The sequence below is a fragment of the Mustela erminea genome, chromosome 19 (assembly GCF_009829155.1).
Source record: "Mustela erminea isolate mMusErm1 chromosome 19, mMusErm1.Pri, whole genome shotgun sequence".
In the NCBI taxonomy this organism is placed as follows: domain Eukaryota; kingdom Metazoa; phylum Chordata; class Mammalia; order Carnivora; family Mustelidae; genus Mustela; species Mustela erminea.
In genome coordinates, this window is record NC_045632.1 from 51,148,916 (window position 1) to 51,172,531 (window position 23,616).

A 23,616-nucleotide genomic window follows, 5' to 3' on the forward strand; every position below is an offset into this window, starting at 1 on the left:
CGCCGAGCCTGCGCCGTAAATAACAAAGTACTGCGCCCACCATGGAGGACACTGCGTCCTCTCTCTGTGTTTTATCCACGAGTTTTGGGCAAGTCTGGGCCCCGGGCCTTCGATCAAGAGCCCGATTTGAGACTGGCTTTGGGACTGGAGTTAAGGCTGCGCTTGGGCAGCGAAGAGAGGCAGGCAGCGGGGTCGGGGGCGGGAGGGGGCGGGCGGGGGCGCGGCTCTTGCGAGGATTACGGCGGAGGCTGTGGACCTTGGCGCGGCTCGCAGAGGCTGCAGCCATTGCACAGCCGAGCATCCCACATTCAACAGGAGGAACCTGCGGGAGAGAAGCCCGAGCCCACCGCGCCGCAGCCGCCGCAGCCCGTGCGCCCCGCGCCCCTGTGCGCCATGGCCAAGGAAGGAGTGGAGAAGGCGGAGGAGACGGAGCAAATGATCGAGAAGGAGGCAGGCAAAGAGCCTGCTGAGGGCGGCGGCGGCGGCGGCTCTCACCGCCTCGGGGACGCCCAGGAGATGCGCGCCGTGGTGCTGGCCGGCTTCGGGGGGCTCAACAAGCTGCGGGTCACCAGGAAGGCCATGCCTGAGCCGCAGGACTGCGAACTCAAGATCCGCGTCAAAGCCTGGTCCAGTATCCGCGTCTTTCTCGCTTTCTCTCTTTGCGCGCTCGGCGTTCCCGGGGCGGGGGTGGCGGAGCCTCGGCGGGGCCGCTGCGCGTGGAAGAGTGGCCGTGGGCGCCTCCTCCGCGCCCTTCCAGGGTCTCAGATCCTCCCGCTGCCAGCGGCCAGCTGACGCTGGGGGGGATGCAGCGAGGTGGCCCTCGCCCTCGCCAAGCCGGATCTAGCGGTGACTGGAGGGGACTGTGAGCTCTTGCGCGGGGGAGGAACGCGGTGGATGGTGGCGCCCAGCACCGGGGTCTGGAAGATTGCGCTCCGGGGGCTCTCCGTGGGGTAGGACAGCCCGGCTGCCAGGAGAGGGAGTTTGATAATATGGTTAAAAAATAATAACCGTCGGCTTACTGTGTACCAGCCTTCGTGTTTAGAGTCTTACGTGTGCGATCTTATTTAATACTTGCTGGGACCCGATGAGTTAGGTACCATCATTACACCCTGTTTCAGGTGAGGAGACCAGGGCGCAGACAGTGATTTGCCCAACATCTTGCTGCCGCTACTAACTGACCAGGCTAGGATTTGCTACTCGATCTTTTCAGCCTCTGTGCTGGGTTTCTGCTGGGGCTAGCAACAGAGTGCAGGGCTGGGGAAGTGCGTTCTCTCTCCCCACTCCTGCGCTCTGCCCCTCTTATGCCTTGGTTGGGAGAAAGGCACTGGGAAGCAGGGGGTTAGGTCCTGGAGCATCTCAGCTCGGTGAGGAGTGAGGCCAAGGCTCCCCTTTTCCCCACGAGCATCTCCTGTGCTTCCAGCGTCTCTTCCGTGCTTTTCCAAAGTGGAAAAATAAACAAACAACCCGCGATCTTCTCAGAACGTCCCCATCTCAAACGCAGCTCAGCAATCTGAGTGTCCTTCCATTCCCCACTCCTCCTGGGGGAACTTAACAGTTATTCCCCGCTGGGATTCGCTCTGGAGGGCTTAAGCCTTTCTGCGTGCTGTCACTATCGGATCATTTCTCTGAAGTTCTAGGAGGGAGGGCTCACCGCAGAGGATTCACTGGACCCAACACTTTTTGGTTCTTTATGCAGCAGCGTGGGAAGCACCTAAGGGGAATGTGCTCCTAGCACAGTGAGGTGGACTTACCCTTTCTCATGTCTGTATTTTGAAGCCCCCAGTAGACGCTGCTCCCAAAAGCAGCAGTCAGCTTACCTGTTCCTAGGTTAGACCCCAAACCTGGACTCTGGGACCATATGCAGAGGCAAGAAAAATGCAAAGGAGGATTCTCCTCCCATTCACTGCTTTGGGAGCAGGTGCAGGATTCACATGCCAGGCTGGAAGGCAGCTGGCAAGAGAAGCGGGCGCTGGTCTCTGACTCATTCCTCACACGCATAGCGGGTCACAGTTGCCTCTAAACATGACTCTTGGGAATTCAGGGTAAGGGAAGAGGATTTTGCAAACTGGGGGATCCTGTACAATTCTGTTTTGTTAACTCTCATGAACCAAGCTGATTGGTCCCAGAAGATGGAGCTTACGTCTGCCCTTTTCACCAACAAATCCCCAATGTCCAGCATTGCTTGTCAGACAGTATGTCCAATATCAGTTACTGCTGAAGGACTAAGTTATTGCTGGATTAGTGGAGTGAGAAAAGACGCTTGGACCAGGGTTGTTGAGTCCTTATTTTTCTTCACTTGCTGGTAGAAGAACGTCTGCTTCGTAAAACTAAAACTATATACTGATAATTTTCCTTCCTTAGCCACAGATCAAAAATATTTCGTGCGTGTGTGTGTGTGTGTGTGTGCGCGCGCGAATGGGTGTATTTCATTTTGACTCTCCATTTAGGGTACGTTCAGAGAGTGAAAATGTTGAAGCTACTTTTTAAAGAAAAGAGCATCATTTGCAGTACAAATAGGTCTGGCTTCTCTAGTCTTATGCTAATTACATAGATACTGATAGGAACTGAAGCATTTTGAAATAATAAATGTCAAGATGAAAGCCAGGAGATTGCTTTTCAAAGCCAGATGCCCAAGCCTGTTCTTTATTGGAGACGCGCACACACACACACACACACACACACACACACACACACACACACAGGAATCACTGCAGATTCCCCACCCCAGTTGCTCAGAAAGCCAACGAGGCATGGGGGAACATTTGGGATCCAGTATTGCAAAGGGCCCAGACTGATTTTCATTTCCCCAGGCTGGAAGCAGAGTTAATCAGTTTTGCAAGGAGGGACTGAAGTAGGTTTGTGAAGATTGCCCTCTGGGCCTTTCCTCCTCCACTGGGCTAGAATCGGCTGGCCAAAGATGCCTAGTGATTGTAAGTTTAGCCTTGGGAGCCAGGATGACTCATTCTGTATTTTTATGAATCAGCTGATCGCTTCCTGGATGAAGGTCCCCCTTTTATCTGCTCTCTATTTTTAATGGGAACCTCTTATCATCAAATAGGATATGCTGTTTGCTTGGGAATAAAGCATAGTCCATCTGAACTAGCATTACTCAGACCTGGAATGAAGGTCCAAGTTGGTTGCTCTATAAATTTTATGGAAATGGAAGAGAAGAGGTACAGGGAAATGCATATTTTGTTTCGTTTACCCCCTCTCATTTATGGTCCAGTGTGATAGGTTTTATGGTAGAGCAAACTGAGGCTTGGAGATGTTGAGTAATATGCTAAAAACATCGCACAGACAGTACAGTTAAGATTTGAGTCTTGGTCTGTCTCTCCTTAAAGCTCTGCTGTTTTCCTTTTATTCCATCTTGTCTCCCTCCATGGAAGAGCCACAGGAAATATGATTTACCTCTCTGGATCTTTGGCATGCAAGCTTGCTTTCCTTACTTTCTTCAAGGAATATGGTTCCTTTGATCTTTTTATGTCTGACTGTAGAGAACATTCTCTCGTGATTCCCAGAGTAATATGGCTTTTCTCCCCAGCTGGAGCTATGACGGTCAAATAAACTCAAAAAGAAACACTTTGGAGAGTGCAGGGTGGGAGGGATTGCAGAGTCTTCTAATTTGCTACAAGAGCATCAGCTTTGATGGGGAACCCCTTTAGTCAACGGTTCACTGAGCAATTTACACAGCCAGTAATTTAAGGGGCCAAGAAGAAAAAGCACATGGCCTTTACAAGAAGAAGGATCTGGATGTAGACCTAAGCCCCATCAGTTCCTACCTGTGTGACCTCAACAGACACATCTCAGCTTCTCCAAGCTTGCCATGCCTTAACTGCAAAATGCAGAGAATTCAATGAACCTATGTTGTTGAGAGGATCAGATGCAGGAAAGAGACTGGCACTCAATAAGCAGTAGTTGTTGTGGCTGTTGTCATCGTTGTTGTATCTACGCCTATATGACTGACTTTCTGACAGTCTGATAACTTGGAGGCCATCATTTAAATCATGTAGATAATATAGGCAATGTCCTGTCACATTTGCTCCGTGATGAAGAGGGAGACCTTCCTAGACATGAGGCCCAGCCCTGCCACTTGCTAACCATAGATCTTGGGTCTTGCCCCCTAGAGGCAGAGCCCAAGACAGAGATGCTTCTTTAAGTGGTTGATTGAGGGGTGCTCTCAGGAGAATGGGAGCAAGGGAAGCAGGACAAGGAAGGAGCGAAGCAAGGATTTCGTCTCCCCTGGCTCCCACCAGGAGTTCTGGAGCATGGATTGTACATAGAGTCAATTTGACCTTGAAGCAATAGGGGAAGCCTTTGTGCCCCTGTGCCCACCTGCGTGCACGCACGCGCACACACACACGCACACCCACCCCAACCCCCCCAACCCTCTCCCACTGCGCCACGCTTCTGTTTGAGCTCCATTCCTCTGGAAGGGGTGTGGGGGTTAGGGCGCCCCACTGAGCCAGGAGCTGCCTGCACTTCCAGCAGTGGGGGGATGGGTGGGTGTACTGCCCTGGAAAAAGGGATCCGACTGAGGTGCAGACATTGCCCTCTATGCTGGTTGACCTTGATCATGTTGCTTACTTCTCTAAACTTCAGTTTCCTGATCTATAAAATAGAAATGATAATAGCACCTCCCTTTACAGTGCTGTAATGGAGCTGAAATGAGATACAGTGTATAAAGACCTTTTTGGTGATGCCTGGCATATAGGAAGTGGCTCATAAATGATTGCTATTATTATTTAAACTATTATTCTTGGTTTCTACAGCTACCATGTACAGTATATAATTCAAACTGGAACTTTTGGGGTGTTAAAAGGGCACTGATTAATAATTACTCTGGAGCAGGAACAGATCAGAATTCTTCTAGGCAGATTAGGGTACATGGTCCCCCCCATAACTGCTAAGGTTCAGGTCTACGCCTTTGCTGCCAGAAGTCTTGTTACAGTGAGACTTCTCTTGAATGGAATCTAGAAGGATTTGAGGCCGAGGGTCTCCAGGCTGGGCTGCAGAAATATATTTAAGTGGCCATTAACAAGCCTTGTCTGGTTTGTGGCTCAGATTGGCTTGTGATGGAAAGGCACTAATGGACTGGGGACATTTATTTTCCCCAGACTGATTTACGGAGAGAGGCCACATGAAACTGCTAGAATGAGAGCAGTTGGATGAAAAATGGTCCCAGCCGGTCATGGCTCTATTGGCTGATCTGAAAATGGGCCGAGGGCAGGCCACACTAAAGGAAGCCAACCCACGGTGGGACTCTAACATGTCACAGGAGTGGCACGCACTGGGCTAGGGGAGGGAACTAACATTTGCCGAGCACTTGTTAGCAGCCACACACTGAGTTCCCTGCTGTGTACTTAGTTTCAGTTTATCCTAACGACAACTCAACAATATCAGTACCACTGTCTCTATTTTAAAGATGAGAAGCTGACATTCAGAGACATGGGACGATCCCCAACCACTAATCCAAGTCGGCCTGTTCCTGGACTCCTTACGTTTGGGAGAATCAGAAAGACTCAGTGACAAAGGTACAACAGAGAAAGGCCTGAGAGACCCAGGGGTACAGAGAGGCAGACAGGCACCAAGCCTGGAATCAGGAATACAAAGAACCGTGCTTGCATTTGACTGAATCGAAGTATAAATGATTAAGACTCAAAATGGTACAGTGCCATCTCGCCCTCCTAAAATGGCCATTGTATTTCTAAACCACGCCCATGTCCCTTTATTGCTGACTGACGGGACCCTTTAGAGATCTACTTAAGATCAAATTGCTAGGACTGTTGGTGCAGAATGCCCATGCTGATTTAACACAGTCACCACTCCTTGGATCCACTGGGACATTCAGGTTCCTTCCTCTTCCCTCTTCGCTCCACTGGGCTATCGCTACATTGATGACTTGACTGTAGGATACCCCCAAACGGCACAGCATTAAAGTGTCACCGATACGGCCAATCTAATGAAACATGGCCAATATCATCTTTCCCGTGTGTACAAATAAACAAGTGGAGCGCGTAAGGTTAAGTGACAGTGACGTTTGTAAAGCTGAGAAACTGCTTGGAGGGTCCCTAGTACCCAAGCCAGGAGCCTCTCTAGCATGGAGGTGGGAACAAGGTGTTCTGGATCACTCCGTTGGATAGAGATGTCAGGATTTGACAGGAAGGGATGACTCTGTGCTGACTCACTCTGAGCCCCGCTTGGTGACAAGAAGATGAAGATGCTACTTTAGGGATCTTACTTATTCATGAAAGTTCGCATCTGCCCATGAACTGTGTCCTCCCTGGTGAGGGCTGGGAATAGTGACCAAGTCTGCTCTTCATCCAATAATGGGACGGACTTCTTGCCCTCCCAGCAACTGGAGGAAGAAAGGAAGCCCAGAATCAGTGGTTCTTCTATTTCATAGAAAAAGGAAGTACAGAACATCTCATAGAACATCTGGCATACAGTAGGTTCCCATAAATAGCGGCCCGATCTTAATTATATAGCAGGTGGCCTGTGATGGGCAAAGGAAGCAATGACTGATAATCACCCTCATCCTACCCTCTCCTTGCACCATCTTTGGAGCAACAAAAGCCCATCGCTGTCCTCCATTTTACACTGGACCCTCATAACCCCATTAGGTTATCAAGCTTACTTTCCAAGAGAGGAAAGTGGGACTCAGAGCTAAGGTGGAAAGAGTGAGAAGCTACAAGAGTTCTGAGTTCAGACCCGAACTCTGCCTCACCATGGCTGTGTGATCTTAGTCAAAGAGCACTTTCAACTTGCCCACATCCTCATTTTGGTAATTACACCCACTTTTTGGTGTGTTAGGAAGACTATAGTGCTGACTGTCCCTCGCACACTGTGGGTATTCAGGAAGGGTTCTTTGCCCTCCTCAGTCACTCAAGCTGTAAAAAAACAGGTGGGAATTGGATGCCATCCTCTGGTCCTTGGTCCTGCTGTTCTACCAAACTACACTGGCACCAGGGAGCAGGGGGCTGGCTTTTGAGTCTCAGTCCCAGGGCTGGAATGGATCTGGACTGATCCACACGGGAGGCAGCACGATTTCTCAGGTAGCTGGGGTGCAGAACAGTACCGCCTCTGGAGTTCGTTCCCTCTCATTCAGAGGAACCCAAATCCCACGACCTTCGGGTCCATCCCTGGCATTCAACGCTAACAACAGAGCTCCCCCAGGCATGGGGGAATGGTACCCCCATGACCCCAAGTTCCTGACATTTCTCTTAATAGGGATCTTTTTTGGCACCTTGGCATTTGTCATAGAAGAAGAAGTTTAATTAGATACAAGAGGAGCCTCTTCATAGGAAAAGGGCAGCAGGCGTGTAATCTCAAATTAGTTCGATTCCTCTGTGTGTGATCTCACACAGAAAATCAGTTGGAGCCACGGTATTAAAATGAGTAAATTTAATGTTTGAAGGCCCAGGAGACAAAATATGTGCTTCAATGAAGGAGCTGTTTCATCTTTGAACGTGATATTTTCTTGATGAAAACACGCAGTCAGCTTCTGTCCTCAAACCCGTTCTGTCAGTGACCCTTGACCCCTCAGCTACGCCTCACCCCTCTGGCATCGTTCTGGAGCCAAAAGCGTGCTAAAGAGTGCTTTCCCAGACAGAACCCCCTTGGGAAGTGAAAGCATTGGGCCCTTTTACTCTAGACTTGTCTAAATGGCTGTAGTCCCCAGAGCCCAATGCAGGATCATTATCTTCTGTGAAGGGAATGATCATGATTCATTTCTTGGGCTGCCATTGACTACGCACCCAGACTGGATGAAAGGAAGGATGCTTTTTGGTTATAGTTAGTGTCTGAAGTGAAACAGACCTGAATTCCAGTCCTGGATCTGATGGTGTTAGCAACCTGTCCAACCTTAGGAAAACGTCTTCAGCTTTTATCGTCTCAGTTTGCTCATCTGTAATGTGGGTATAATTACAGCACCTGTGGGGTACTTTTTTGTGGGAGGGTAAAAAGAGACAATATGTCTAAAGTATCTAGTAATGGTGATATATTTAATATTTGTTGAACGAAGTCCTTGTCACATAGTATATGTTAAATATGTCGTAGTGGTAGGGAGGAGACACAAGGAATAGGACATTACAAAGTCCCTCCATACTTCATGAAGTTTTCTGGATGGAGTCCCTATTCAGACTCCAAAGGGTACAAGATCCTTATGTCAAAAGTAGCTCGGGGGCGCCTGGGTGGCTCAGCGGGTTAAGCCTCTGCCTTCAGCTCAGGTCATGATCTCAGGGTCCTGGGATCATGACCTGAGCTCAGTGGGGAGCCTGCTTCCTCTTCTCTCTCTCTCTGCCTGCATCTCTGCCTACTTGTGATCTCTGTCTGTCAAATAAATAAATAAAATCTTTAAAAAACAAACAAACAAAAAAAGTAGCCCAGACAGGATGTGCCATCGTGCCGTGACATACACAAGAAGATTGGATGACTTCCTGAAGGAACAAGAGAGGAGATGGAGCCATGATGTACTGTGCTCCTACTGTGTGCCAGAAGCTGAGCCAAGATCAGAGATCTTCAAAAAGAAGACCAGTCACTTCTGCTCTGACTTCTCCTTCCTTTATTTCAGTCATGCCAACCGTCATGGTGAAGTTGTCTCTGGCCTTCTAGGCTCTCCCCTCTTCCCTTCCATGTTTTGTCTTCTCCTCACAAGGTAGCTTCATGGGCTTCTCCTGCAACGAGCTTCCTTCCTGAGACTAGGAGACATGGTGGCCTTCTGCTGCAGATGGCTCGTGCAAGGTTAGCAAGGCCCAATGCAGAGCCCCAACTTTTTCTCCCAGTTTTCAAATATCAAGGAAGGAATCTTAATGGCCCTTTGTGAATCACATACCAGCCACTGGATCTCTCTTTCTCTCTCTGCCTGACCCAAGGGAATGACGGGCTTGGCCACTTTTGCATCTTGTACCCTCCTACCCTGAGGGATGGAGCATAATGATTGCCGTACTAGGAACACACGAAGTGAGTGTGTATGTGTGTGTTGGGGGGTGGGGTGGGTAGATACTCTGAAAGGAATGGAAGGCAGTTAACGGAAGACATGGGTGAGAAACACACCAAACTAATCAAAATGGTAGCCACCGCAGAGGATGGGAGAGTTCAATCTTCACCATAAAACGTGACAAATCAGACTGGAGAAGCCAGCTCTATTCCCTATCCTGGGACCTTATAGTCTCAGCACAGAGTGACTGCATCAATTTAAAAAATGACATATATCATATTTCCAGCTTGGAGGCCCACTGTCTTTTAAATCTCTTTGGTAATCCTGGAAGTTCTAGAAACTTGCTCTATTATCATTTAACTGGTGAACACCAAGCCTGGTGCTTGGTTAACAGTAGGCACTCAATAAATGTCTGGGGAATGAACGAATACATTACCGACTTTCCCCCCAAATGTTAGGTGTAGCTTTCTGCAGAAGTTACCATAGCATTAGCACTGACTTGCCTAATACAGGCGGCAGCCGGTCCATGCCCGTGTGGCCTCAAGCTTCCCTCTGTCCCCTCAGCTTCCTCTGTCAGGGGCCTCCATCTCTCCAGCGTGTGGGGCTTGGAGGGGGAGACTTGAGATGCCGACGGAGCTCAGACGGTTCTGTTTCACCTGTCCTTGATACCATCTGTTCTCTTGAAACTGGATGTTTGCTTTTTGAATTCCCTCATAACTACTTGCCCTTGGCTGGGAGGTGTGGGGTCTCGGACTTCGCAAGATGCTCTGTCGTTTTCTGTTCACTGACATCCCGCAGCACCGAGTGCGGGAGGCCAGGGATCTTGGAGAGAACCCTGTGGGCTGCGTCTGGGGACTGTTACTCCAGGAGGACTGACTCAAGCATGCCTGTCCCGTGTGTCCACCTGGGGACCCGGGCGTCAGCAGTCTGGACGCTGAGACAGTACTTGGCCAGACTTAGGCGGTGCTCATGTCCCAATATGCATAAATATCCCATCGTTACTCTGTGCACCTTCTCCTCATGCAATGGTATAGGTCAGTTACATCTCGGTAAAGCTGGAAAGTAAATACAGTATTTCAAACTACTGGGGGAAAAAACCCATCTTTTTAAAAATACACAGTATAGTATGTCCATAACTCTGTTCCTACCTTCCTTGGTACGTCTCAGGACCTTCCCCTTCCACACCTGCCAGATGGGTGCAAGGGTTTCCTGCCCTGACACAGGCAGTTCCGCTGGTTGCCCCACTGATTCTGACCCCCCCTCTTGCCCTGTTCTGCCCCTCCTACCACACCCTGGAGCCACGCCGCCATGTTTCCCATCCTCTCCATCCCGCGTGGTGTGCCCCTCTGCTTAGGGCCGTGGGTGTCCTTTCCACCCATTTAGGTTAAAAGCAGCCTATGCCACCTTATGTATTCATGTCCCTGCTGTTCCGAGCTAATAAATGTAACACTCTTTGGTTAATTACTTATCGTCGCTATTATCGTAATGGCCTTTATTGAGTATCTCTGCTAAGTGTTTCATAGGCATTTCTAGGATACTGAACATTTCACAGATGAAGACATAGGATCAAAGAAGTGAGGGAATTTGCTAAAGATCACACAAGTAATTAGACAAAGAGAGCTGATGTTGATTGAGCCAGGTTTCTCTCTCCCCAGGGCTTCATCTTCCCGGGTTTTATACCCATTTTCACTGCTCTGTCCTAGACTCAAACTATGAAGGGTGTGAGGGTGATTTCACACCACAATCAAACCGCTCCCTGCCCACCCTGCCCACCCGTGTATTGCCACGGGTGGCTTCATCCTGACTTACTCATATTCTCCAACTCACGGTTGCCTTAGGATGATTTTTTTTCTTTTCCCCAGAAGGCTTAGCTGCTCTTCATGCAGACAGATCCATAGTGGGGCACCTCCACTGGCCCCGACAGCCTTGAGTCCTACACTGAACGCGGATGAGGCTTTCTCTGCTGCCTGTTGTGCTCTACAGCCCCTTCTCCTTCCTCCCAAAGCCCACATACCCGCTTCTTCCAAAAGACTCTCCATCAAGTTACAGACTTTCCTTTTTTTTTTTTTTTAAGATTTTATTTATTTACTAGACTTCCCTTTTTTATTCAAAAAAAGATTCCTTGTCTAAGATCAGAAACAATTGTTTTTCATTGGTCTACACTCCACCGAGTTCCATCAGCTCATGCGGAGCTATTAATTACATATTATTCCCGTGACTGGTCTGAGTGATCTTGTAAATGGATACTTTTTTACCCTCCCCGCTAAACTCACTGACATTGTACCTACTGGGGACCTAGTAATAAGCTCTGAGTCCGCATTCTGCAGCCAGAACCCAGGACGTGAAATGCGGCTAGTCACGCGCCCACCCTCCGGAAGGGTTTCTCTGCCTTCAGATGGTGGAGAGCCTTCAGTGTGCGACTGCAGACGACTCTCCTCTGGGACTGCTCTTCCATAGGAGATAAACAGCAAAGGCAATTTTCACCTTCCTATTCCCTCAGAGCTCCAACCTCTCGGTGCTCCGCCAACAGCACTTGCGGGAGACTCGACTTCTTGCTCTTGCTCTTTTAACATTGTCTTTGCTTTTCCTATTCTTTTCCTTCCCTTTTGTATCCTTGATGTAGTTGGGTCTGTTCACTCTCCAACAGAAGCCCAGCTTCCAATACAATTTCAAAGCCCTGTCAGGTTCTATGGAGTCCTTTGGAAAACACCAAAGCTAGATCCACTTGTGCTCCAGAGAAAATCCTCTCAAAAATTTCCTCTCCCCATCTCCATCCCCCCGTCCCGGGCCTCCTGCTAACCTCCACACTGGCCCCCCGCTACTCTTCAGACTCCCCCGGACTCTCAAATCCTGCCCTTGGATCTCCAGTCTTACACATTTATCTCTGCTCGCCTTTCACGCCTCTTCTTTTATCTTCCAGAAGTAAATCTTTGCTCTTCCCGAAGCACAGCAATCAAGTGGGACTTTGATCCTCTCCGTCCCCCTCCAGCCTGCTACACCAGCTTACCCACCAAGGCTACGCGGCCGAGGTCATCCCCTTCAGCAAGAAGGAAGGGAAGAGCTTGGATCACTCCTAGCTATTGTCCTGCAGATACCTTCCGTGGACGCATAGTGTTTGCAAGACCAGAACACACCCCGTGCTAAGCAATGAACACAGGGGGTGGGTTTTCAGATCAGCTCTGCCTTGGAGTTGCTCAGAGTCTATGGGGGGGGGGAAGACAGCAGGGTCGTGCTTCTGCTACTACCTCCTTCTTAGGCTAATCCCATTTAAATATTAATTAGCTAACCTTAAAAGTTCAGTTCCTTAATCACTCTGGCCCCATGTCGAGTGTTTGGTAGCCACATATGGCCAGTGGTTGGACAGCACAGATCTAGACTTTTCTACCACTGCAGAATGTTCAGATGGGTAATTTGCTACTCTAGTCTTCACCTTATCTTTTGGTACTGAAACAACTCTTTCACTAAACACTGTTTTTATCAGTAGTGATGACTTAGGGGATCACTGTCATGTTAAAGTCAAAATGGACTGTTTCTCTATGGGGCCTTCACCCTGGTGGGTCTCCAGTGAGACGTTAAGCAGGAACCGCTTTGCACTGTCTGACACTTCCTTCTCAACTGCCTTCTCCCTGCCGTTGAGAGGTGGGATGAAACAAAAGAGTTTGGGAAAACAGGAGCAAAGGATACACCCCTTCCTAAGTGATACGTCCCAGGGGACACCTGCAAATGGGGATTCCTGCAAAGCGAGTCAGGAACCGCCCTCTCTGTGCGAGCTATGACCCCTGTACCATCTCTTGTTTTGGGGAGTGTCACACCATGTAGTCACTTATTTGTTGATCTCTGAACTCCTGGGAAGGAGAGCCACCTTCGGCACCGTCACCGCTGTAACTCCACCCCCCAGCTGTGGAGGGGCTGCTGAATTTAAACGGAATTAGATTGAATGTTCTACATAACCAACCACTGCCAGACGCCTGTTTGAAGTCAGAGACTCCATCAACATCTAACTACGGAACACGGAGATTTTAACCTTTTTAGGAACTTTCTCAGGAACAAATACCTGCTGTGTCCCCAGGAGAAGCAGAGAGTAAAGGAGGGACTCCAGGTCCAGAAATCAAGGGGTTCGTCTTGGCATCAAGGAGAGCTTGTTTTGGATCCATCAGTACCATGCTTTTGTGTTTCTGTTGAAAGCTGGCTCTTGATATTTCGATTTTCAATCACTGGCCATTTGGTTCCATTTTTGGAATACTACTGAAGTAGGTTTTGAATACTAACTTGGACATAGGGTTGGAATATATTTCCTCTCTCAGAGGGAATGAACCAGACATGTACAACTCTAGCCCAGACTACGCTGCCTCGTCATCATCTATAATTTGTGGATCAGGATGGGGGGGGGCAACAACAGTATTATTGACTTCATAAGCAAAATGGTAGATTACAAAGGACATCAAAAGTGCTGGGGAGCTCTGTTAGGTCTCACATGGCCACAGTGGTCTGTTTATCTGGAAACAGTGGTTAGAGAGGGTGGGCAAGGTCACGTGGAGCCAGATGTGGGGGGCCTGTGTCAGGAACCACAGGCCAGCCATGGGGAGAGCAGAGTCTGAGCATTACTTCCAACCTTGCCACCGCTGATGGAACACAGGTGGCTTCTCCCTCCTGAGGTCCATCCAGGACAATTGTGGCTGCTCTCCAATGAGAGGCCTCGTTTGAAATCTGCATAAAAGGTGTCCTTGTTTTAGACAATGAGTGTTTTTCCCCCTCCCCTAACAGATTGCTATCAGTCTTGAGATAACAGAATGGGTGCTTACACAAACCCAGAAAGAAAAAAAGAAGAATTTGGAAGCCAGATTTTCTGAGATCAAGGCCTATTGTCCTGGGCTTTCTCAAGTTATCAGCTGAGATGAAGGAACAAAAACAGAACTGGCAGCCCTGGGGAGATGAGGGAATGATCAGACACCTGCTTCTTTGCCCCCGCTTGGACTGGGAGTTAAATACTTTGATGAACACAGCTCAGCGGGAGAAGTGCAGTGTAAAGAGGGCGCACCTCCCCCTCCGGGAGTGGCTTGTGCTTGGAGCACAGCCTCACGGCTGGCCCTCCTGGTGTTCTGGGAGCTGGCCGAGGCGCCCATGGACACTCCCAAGCCAAGGGAATTCCACACTTCCCACCTGGAGTCTGACAGTGTTCTCCTCCACGGCCACGTCCCTCCCAGCATTCTGTGACCTCCGACCTCCCACAGACCCACAGGAAGCCCCGAACTCCTACTACTTTTCGGGAACCTTCCCAAGTATTCTGACAATCCATCTGCCTTTCCCTTTCTCGTTTTTCTTAGTGTCTGTCCCTTCCTCGGTGTTTTGGTCCCTTCAATTCCTGCCTTTCCCTTTCCTCTTATTTTCTCAGGTCCTGGCTTAAAGATCTCACTCTCTTTTCTTTCATTGGTTATAAAACCTCTGGACCTTTCCTCCTCAGGGGCCACCATACAAAGCTCCATAAATATGTACCATCAGTGACAGCTGCTCTGTGCCCACAAGGGAATAAAACCTAGAAAAGGAAGAAGGTGCCTTCTGTCTTACAGCAGGTATTGGGTACACCACCCAGAACCCCTCTAAGGATCCAGGCCCTGGAGTGATGGTGGCCAACCCCTCCCGGCTGTGCCCCTGTGCTCTTTCCCCGGGGTGGGGGGGCAGCTCTTATCCGACTAGCTGATGTGAGGGTATGAAGGCCTTGTCCCCTGGCCTTGATTCATGAAGACATGAGGGGCCATCCTAGCTCTGGAACTTTCTGTGGATAAACTGAGTCTTTTTTACTACCACATCAGTGTCGAACTTTCTTTCTCTATTCAGCCAGGTGCCCTCAGGAGCGCACAGGTATTGTTTCTAGAGCTCTCTCCTTCGCACCTCCTTGCCTGCAAATCTTGGGCTCAGAGGCTGCTTCCCAGGAAAGCTGACCTGTGACACCTTCTTTGTGTCGTGATGGTGGAGGAGAGAGGGTGACAATGCCAGCAGCTCACGTTTATTGAGTCTTTCACCGTGCGTGAGGTGCTCTGTGTCACAAGCCCTGTCATACACCGTCCTCACCAGCACCCTGCACGGTGAGCACGTTGCTACCCCATTTCGGAGATGAGCAAACGGAGGCTCAAGGTTCCAGCAGCTCACTGGAGAGGGGGCCAGAGGGCTAAAGCTATGGATCGACATTTAGCTTCGCTGGTAGTGGAGGACCACCAGGACAATTCCTGGGTGACTCTTTGCTGGGGGTCAGTGTTCTGACTTCATGGTGATCTTGTGGGACAGCCTATGTCTGGTGGCTGTGTGAGCCCTCTTGCCTATCCTCTATAAAGTCACCCATCACGCCGTACTGTAAGCAGCTTTTATCGTTTCGAGGGCCCCTGTTCACTCCGGGGAGCCAAGCCTTAGGATACGCTCGGGAGGTAGGAAGGGCTCCATGGGACAGATGAGTCAAGGAGCTGGGAAATCTGAGTGATGCTCTCTCAAGAAGCAAAGGCCAGTAGCCAAAAGCATAGACCTGGACTCACATTATTTGCTTTCGTACCTTGGATTCGAGAACCTCAATGTACCTTGGTTTTGTTCCTGTAAAATGTCATAATATGAGCGATCCCCTAGCATTGTTTTTATTGTAAAAACCATGGTTCTAAAACACGTAACGCCATGCCTGCTATGTAATAAGTATCCCCAAACTGTTCTCTAGCCACAAATAATTCCTTTTTTTTTCCTAAAGCTTTTATTTATTTATTTGACAGACAGAGATCACAAGTAGGCAGAGAGGCAGGCAGAGAGAGAGAGAGGGAAGCAGGCTCCCTGCTGAGCAGAGAGCCCAATGCAGGACTCCATCCCAGGACCCTGAAATCATGACCTGAGCTGAAGGCAGAGGCTTAACCCATTGAGCCACCCAGGTGCCCCCAAATAATTCCTTTTGTCCCCATGCCCCATCATCAGAGAAACTAGAATGGGGGTTTCCACATATCTGTCAGTTTCTGGTGGGGGGAGCGCTCCAGCTGTCACAAAGCCCTACGAAAGAACATGGTCTTTGAGTGAGTACTGGTTACACGTGAATTCAAAGGGTGTTGGACATGTTTCAGAGAACGCAGGAGCTCATAATTTCAAGAGACTTAAAGCATGTCGGTTGGTTCTATATTTTAGACTCCCTCCCATGACATCTTTCATGATCTTCATAAAAACCCTAAGTCACCAAGAACGTGACAACCTCTATTTTTGTTCGCAATTTGGGTATAGGCGTTAGCAGCGTGATAACCACGCCAGTAACAAATTCGGGAGGAAGAGCCAGTTTTTTGGATGAAAGAATGAGGATCCAAAAAGAGCCAGACAAATTGGCATAATGAGGCTAATCTAGTAAGACCGCATTTCACAAGGATATGTATAATCCTTTGGACCAGGATCAAAAAATTCAAGGGCCCTGGAGGACAGTGAGAGAGCTTTCCATTTTCTTATCTATTTAATCATCATCTATTAATTTTTACCTTGCCTCATTCCGAAAAGGACATGAAGTCGCTTAAAAAGAAAGGATACTGCAGCCAGTTCCCTAAGTGGTCCCCAGACCAGCCGCGGCGGCATCACCGGGAAACCTGCTAGAAATGCAGAGTCTTGGACCTCACTCTAGACCTGCTGAGTCAGAAAACTCAGCAGGAAGGCCCAGCAATCTGTGTTTTAACAAACCCTCCAGGGAATTCTGATACATAATAAAGTTTGAGATGCATTATATTAGAGTTTAAGATTACTTTTTTTAAGATTTTTTTTTTTTAATTCATTTGACAGAGAGAGACACAGCGAGAGAGGGAACACAAACAGGGGGACTGGGAAAGAGAGAAGCAGGCCTCCTGCTGAGCAGAGAGCCCAATGCGGGGCTCAATCCAGGACCCTGGGATCATGACCTGAACAGAAGGTAGACACTTAACGACCAAGCCACGCAGGTGCCGCAAGATTTTTTTTTTTTTTTTAAATGGAAACTCCAAAGCATTCAGAAAGTTAAGATGAAGTTGAGTGTTAGGATGACAGAGAGGACAAAGACCATAACGTCCTGCAGCTGGATAGGGGCAGGGGGAGTGCTGCAAATCTGGCTCGGAGCTTCCTACTAGCCAGTGCAAAGAAAGGAATATAATTAGTTTATAAACTGCTGGGATTGGAAGATCCATACAAACCAGTCCCTGTGCTGATATTCCTGTCTTCATAAAGAAGCAGATGTCTACTCTAACAAGTGATATGCTCAACAATAGTCCCTCGTAGGTAAAGGAACATGTTTCTGTAGGGACTGAACCAATGACGAGGCAATACTTGGGATTTCTGTCGGGTGTGAGATCAGAATGTATGATGGAGTTCTGCTGATCTGTGTCAACAGAAGTGAGCTGCTGCAAGAGGGAGATTTTCATCACACTGTTCTCTGTGTGGTGGTCTGACAATGTTTGGAGTCCCATGGCCAGTGCTGAGGGTACCAACAACCGGGGGAAGGAACTAAGAGGCAGGAGGTCTACAATCCTTCCATATAAACAACCCGTCCCTTCCTTTCACCTAGAGAATAAAAGACAGGGGAACTTCTCCATATGTCCTTGCCTCTTTTTGGCTAAGCTTTTTGGGCCAATATCATTTCAAATTGGAAAGTTAATAAACCATAGCTGGTTTTTCCATCGTCCACTTGGTGGTATCCTGTAACGAATCCCTTGTGTCTTTCTTCAATATCATTAGCATATCCAAAAACAATGGACAGCTCCCAGACAGGAGCCTTGAGGACAAGAATACAGACTAGTCCACCATGCTGTATAGTAGCCCTAACAGTCAAAAGCGCAAGATTGGAAGTCATACGAAAAGGGCTCGTATCCCAGTTCTGTCACCAACTATACAACCTCAGGCAAGGCATTTCACCTTCTCCATGCCTCTCCTTCCTCGTGCACAAAATGGAGACTGAAATGGTCCACGCGTTAATACATGCAGCGGCATCGTCACAGGAGAAACATTTGTTGAGTCTAGCAGAATGTAAAATGAAGGCCGCTAAACCTCTCCCATGACACATTCCAGGGTTGGCATCCATCACTTAGAAGATAACAGAAAATAAAATATAGAGACTATGGCTGGCTTGCCTTCCTTCTGAATACAACCTAAGCATCCCAAATCAGTGTCTTTTTCTAAGACCACCAAGTATCCCTTCCTGTTTACCTATGCTTTTTTTTTTTCTTAAGATTTTAAAATTTCTTTATGTGAGAGAGAGTGAGCACAGAGAGAGTGAGGCAGTAGGGGTGGGGAGCAGAGCAGAGGGAGAAGCAGAGAAGCAGGCTTTTCATTGAGCAAGGAGCCCAACACCTGTCTCCATCCCAGGACCCTGGCTTAATCCCACAACCCTGGGATCATGACCTCGGCCAAAGACAGATGCTCCACTAACTGAACCAGTCAGTCACCACCGCCCTTCCCCTCCACCTCCCATTTACTTCGATTTGGTAATATCTTAAGGAGAGCACACAGGACAAAGGAGCACCAAGTAAACAGTTTGGTGTTTACTTGGTGCTGGGGAGGCGCTTACCTGGGGAGGGCCTCAAAGGCTCAGCCAAGGCCCCACCGTGCACGGACGACCATATCTACTTACATCTAAGAGTTCATGGTGTCAGGGGTTACACAACAAACAAGGAGTTTGAAGACCTTGATTCAATTCAAGTCTCAGCTCTGCCATGTGCTAATTGGTGTTGTCTTTGACAAGTCAGGTTTCTTATCTAAGGAGTCTCATTATTCACATCTATTTAATGGGAATAATAACATACACACTTGTCGCCTTTCTGGGATTGTTACAAGGCTTCATGAGATGTGTGTGAAAGCACATTGCAAACTGCACTGTCCTGTGACATAACAGAGTGAGATTTTGTAAAGGGACTAACCCCACATCTCCCTGTGTCTTCTATCACGTCTCTCATCCTTTGCTTTGAGATTTTGGGGGTCCCTTTGCCAAACCCTTTTCATAACCCTTTAAACATAGCCTTTGAGTAACAGTAAGGGAAGAACAATTTAAAGTCTTCTTTGTTAAAATTATACTAATCTTTGGGGCTCCTGGGAGGCTCAGTGGGCTTTGGGGCGCCTGGGTGGCTCAGTGGGTTAAAGCCTCTGCCTTCGGCTCGGGTCATGATCTCAGGGTCCTGGGATTGAGCCCCTTGTCAGGCTCTCTGCTCAGCAGGGAGCCTGCTTCCCTTCCTCTCTCTCTGCTGCCTCTCTGCCTACTTGGGATCTCTGTCTGTCAAATGAATAAATAAAATCTTTTAAAAAAAATTATACTAATCTTTGAGAAAAGTAAGATTACCTAGCAGAACATTTTATTAAGCACTTTCCAGCACTATTTTATTTTATTTTTGCAACAATTTTAAATGTTTAAGAACCATATAAATATTAGGTAAGAGAGACATCTGTAGATTACCCTCTATGTGAGCCTGGGTCATGAAAATAGTCCTTGCCATCCCCAAACAATGTCTCAGTGAAAATCAGGTTATCTTAGAGAATACTGGAAACTATAATTAAGAATATGTATAGTTCAGCAGAAGAAAAGTGTCAGCCCCCACCTAAGTCCATGGCTTCGCTCTTCACTGTCTGTGTGGCCTTGGGCCAATAAACTTACTATCTCTGCACAGTGTTACTGGTTTTGTTTTTTTAAAAAATGAGGTCAGGGTGCCTGGGTGCCCCAGTGGGTTAAGCCTCGGCTCAGGTCATGATCTCAGAGTCCTAGGATCAAGCCCTGCATCGGGCTCTCTGTTCCTCAGGGAGCCTACTTTCCCCGCCTCTTTCTCTGCCTGCCTCTCTGCCTACTTGTGAATCTCTCTGTCAAATAAATAAATAAAATCTTTTTTAAAAATGAGGTAAAAAATGTCTGTCCAGTGGATGATTTAGGGTTATTGATTACAGTATTTGTTTTACTTTGTCTTTTGGTTTCGTCAGACAGGGACCACACACGTAACCCAAACAAAGAGGTTCTGTTCTAAAGACAGGTGTGGAGTAGCAAAAGAATTCGTGAATCAGAGGGCAGGAGGCACACTGGGCCTGGGCCTGGGCCAGCCCACGTATGGAGACTGGACCTTCTCACTCTTGGCAACCTGGCACTGAAATCTGGGAAGCCCACCCTTGGTCAGCCTATTAGGTTGCTTCTATTGCTCTTCCGAGTCTTTTTCCTTTAATTTCCTACATACTGGCTTTTTCACTTCTGCCTTCCCAGAGCGCAGGTCAATGGGACCCTCTAGCTCAGTTTTATCTTTTGATGTCCTTCCTGATGAAAAGTTTTTATTGATATGTGTTTCCTAATTCTGAGTTTTGGAGGGAACACTGGTAAGAAGCAATGGATTCCTGCTTAGGTTAGGCATGGCCACTCCTCCTTGGGCCCCCCACTGGTACAATCTGCTGTCAAGAGAGAAGTGATAAACATGGCCCCTAGGACACGTCACTTCAGCCAGGGCCATGGGTGAGGTTCCCATGAAGAGATGCTGTATGTAACTGTTCAAGTTCTAGACTTCACTTCCATTCAGATCCTGACTTTGACCGTTTCGAAAGGTGAGACCATCAGCAAGTTACTTCATCTTGCTCAGTCTCTGTTTTCTCATCTGAATAATAGGTGTGATAGTTCATACCTCGTAGGAGTATTGTTGAGTCTTAAATTATGAAAGTAAACTACTTAGCACAGTTCTTGCCACAAACTGAACCCTTAGTAAAGGCTCGCTGTATCCATCTCAGGAGCAGGTGTGTGGACGGGCACCTTGCACTAGGTCCGGTACAGCATGTAAAGGTTCTCCATTAATAAATGTTCACCACTCTTTGTGTGGGCATGAACACTGGCCCATCCCCTGTCCCCTGGAATATACCCACTTCCTGTTCCTTTCCTGACGACAGGCAGCATTCTCCACGACCCCAGCAGAATCGCTGCTTGCCTCACTGTGGAAATGGGATGTTATGGGCTTTTCTAAAGTCGGTCTTACTTGGCCTTTCTCGCTGGATTTGCACAGCTGGCTCTCAGCTTACAGTGTGCCCACGTCATGCTGGATGGGAGTCCAAGGTGGCCCGACTGAACAGCAAAACAAGTGTCTAGGATGCGACCTTCTCCGGGGGGGCTAGCAGGTTTACAGAACTGTCAAGTAATTTCTTCTGGCATTGCTCCATCAGGGTCTTGGGAAATCACAGGTTTTCACACAAAGGAAAACACTGAACTAAAACATGCAGGAAACGGGATGGAGTGCTTGATCTGGGACATAGAAATTCCTTTTATTGTTAGGCTGTGATGCTTGCTTTCTTTGGTTGGGTTGGAAGATGGGCTGTTTCACACAAGTGAAGCTTATGGGTATAGCCAAGTTTTCCTATCGTGGTTCTGAAACTGTTGTTAACTCTTGTTCAGTGGGAGTCTTCCTAAAACGTAGCATGTACTTCCGCCTTCTCAAGAGAAGATACACATCTGAATGCTAGCGTTCATTACTATGTACCCGGCATCTTGCTTAGGTGTTTACCTGCCACTCATTTTCCCAGCACCCCTGTGAGACAGGTATGACCATAGCCTCCACTTCACCGATCAGGACACGGAGGCTTGCAGAGGCTAAGGAACTGGTCCGAGGTGACACGGGCGAAAGTGGTGGAACTGAGATTGGTGCCCAGGCCGCTCCAGGCTCTTAACCGGACCCTGCTACTGGAGAACAGTTTGGTTGATCAATGACCCTACGAACTGTTAACCATCAAAGCGTAGGATCTCTGGAAGTCTACATGCGCATCTTGGAAATGTGTCCGTTCCTCCGAGCATGCCTTCGCTCCTTTTTGAAAGGCCACTCACACCGGCGACACCTCTGTTTGAGTACTCATGAGTGCCCTCCTTCACCTGGCAGGTGCTGCTTGATACCTGCTATGCCGCTGTGGGTCTGGTACACGCCAGGTGCTCAGGAAACAGAGGGATACGAGGCAGGCGGCTGCCTTTGAGGAGGACACACATTAGCGATACTTCAGCTGGGGCAGGAAAAATTCAGGCTGGGGCAGCCTGATATGTGGCCAGGAAAACTTTGAGAAGGTGGCCGCCCTTGAACCCACCTTTCAAGGAAGTCATCCTCCTCATCGTTACCCACTCTCTGTCGGGGACAGTGATGACCAGGAGATCTAGGTAGAGTTTGATGTTTCCTTGGCTCCAAGGCAGCTGAGGAAGGAATGGGCAAGCTGTGTTTCAAAAGTGGTTCGAGTCATCTTGCTTGGAAAAGAAGGACCCTGGGCCAGACCGAGGAGTTTTTATGCCTGTTCCCTATAACCCGAGTCTGTTTAGAATAGTGGCTTATGAAAACAGTTAGTATACTAACTCTATATACTCATTAGGGTATCTGGTGAAAAAAAATGTGTTTTCTCATTTGATTAGTAAATGAGTGTTCAACGCAGTTTCTAAGACTAGCTCTTAAAAAGAAAACAACAGTTTGGAACATTGATATTATTAAAATTGAGTATATGATTTTCCAAGGGGATGGCTTAATATATTTTATCTTATTTTATTTTTGCTTAATATATTTTAATGATAACTAATGTATTTCAAAAGTAGTATGTTCATAGAAAAGACCTGGTCCCTTTTCTCATCCAGAGAGAACTAAGATTTGTGAAACAAACCCTCCAGTATCAATCTGTTTGATCTCACGTCCAGTTACAGTCCCCCAGTTGGATGTAATGTAGTCCCTTGAAGGTGGCTACTTGCCATTATGGGCGCCATGGATGGCACAGTGCTGGTGTGAGTTTGTGCGCTGACTGATATGTGAGGTTGGTTTGAGACCTTTTGAATCTGTCCTTTTTCTCTCTCTCTTCTCGCGGACTGGCTGATGGCCATGGTGTCTGGCTGCTTTCCATGTGTCTTCTTAGAACTCCTTCCTAGTATATTCTTTCCCCACGAGGAAATGCTAGCGCGGCTAATGTCCAGGTTAGCCAACACGTGTTGTTAGAGTAGGAGCAAGCAGGCTCTGCGAGCGCACAAAGGGGCTGTCTTGTACATCGCAGGGCAACATCCGCAACGGCTATTCCAACTGCCAGGAAAGCATCCCTTGTCTGTAGAGATAATTGTTTTTGCTTTATTCGTGACTTCCAGTCAAATGACTTACTATTAGGCATATTTTTTAAGAAATAAAAAAAAGAAATAAATAAAAAGAAAAGAGAGAGGAGTGGGGGAAGGGAGAGGTCCAAGAAGGGGACGGAAGAAACGTCAAGCCAAGTGTATTCTCTTGGATTCTATTCTGAATGTCTCTCTTTCTACATTTGCCATTCACAGTGGTTTAAACTTCATTGACTTGATGGTGCGACAGGGGAACATCGACAACCCTCCCAAGACCCCCCTGGTGCCAGGATTTGAGTGTTCTGGGATTGTGGAAGCTCTAGGGGACAGCGTGAAAGGATATGAGGTAATGTGCTGACTAATGATGGAAGAAAGTCATATCCATTTGGAATCTGTTGACATATAAAGGATGATGAGAAAAAAAGTCTGAGAGAATCTATGGTGTGTGTTATTATTGTATCTCACTGGTAGGTTTTACTAACATGTTTATAAATAATAGGATTTTCCACATGCCTCATGCCTTTCTCATGTACTGTCTTGGTTGCTCCTGGGGACAGCCTGGTGAGGTGGCCAGGGAAAAATTTGTCTTCCCCTTAATTCATGCAATACAGCTGTTGACAAGAATATCTGGCTTTGGATTAAC

General features: G+C 47.9%; 1 protein-coding gene across 1 annotated transcript in view; it reads left to right on the forward strand.

Moving 5' to 3' along the window:
• The first annotated feature begins 253 nt into the window (after positions 1-253).
• VAT1L (vesicle amine transport 1 like) overlaps positions 254-23,616 on the forward strand; it is a 136,962-nt gene continuing 113,599 nt past the window's right edge. Inside the window, exons 1-2 of the mRNA XM_032326529.1 lie at positions 254-626; positions 23,190-23,319. Coding sequence (XP_032182420.1) covers positions 394-626; positions 23,190-23,319 — 363 coding nt within the window. The 5' untranslated portion in view covers positions 254-393. The remainder of the gene's footprint in view (positions 627-23,189; positions 23,320-23,616) is intronic.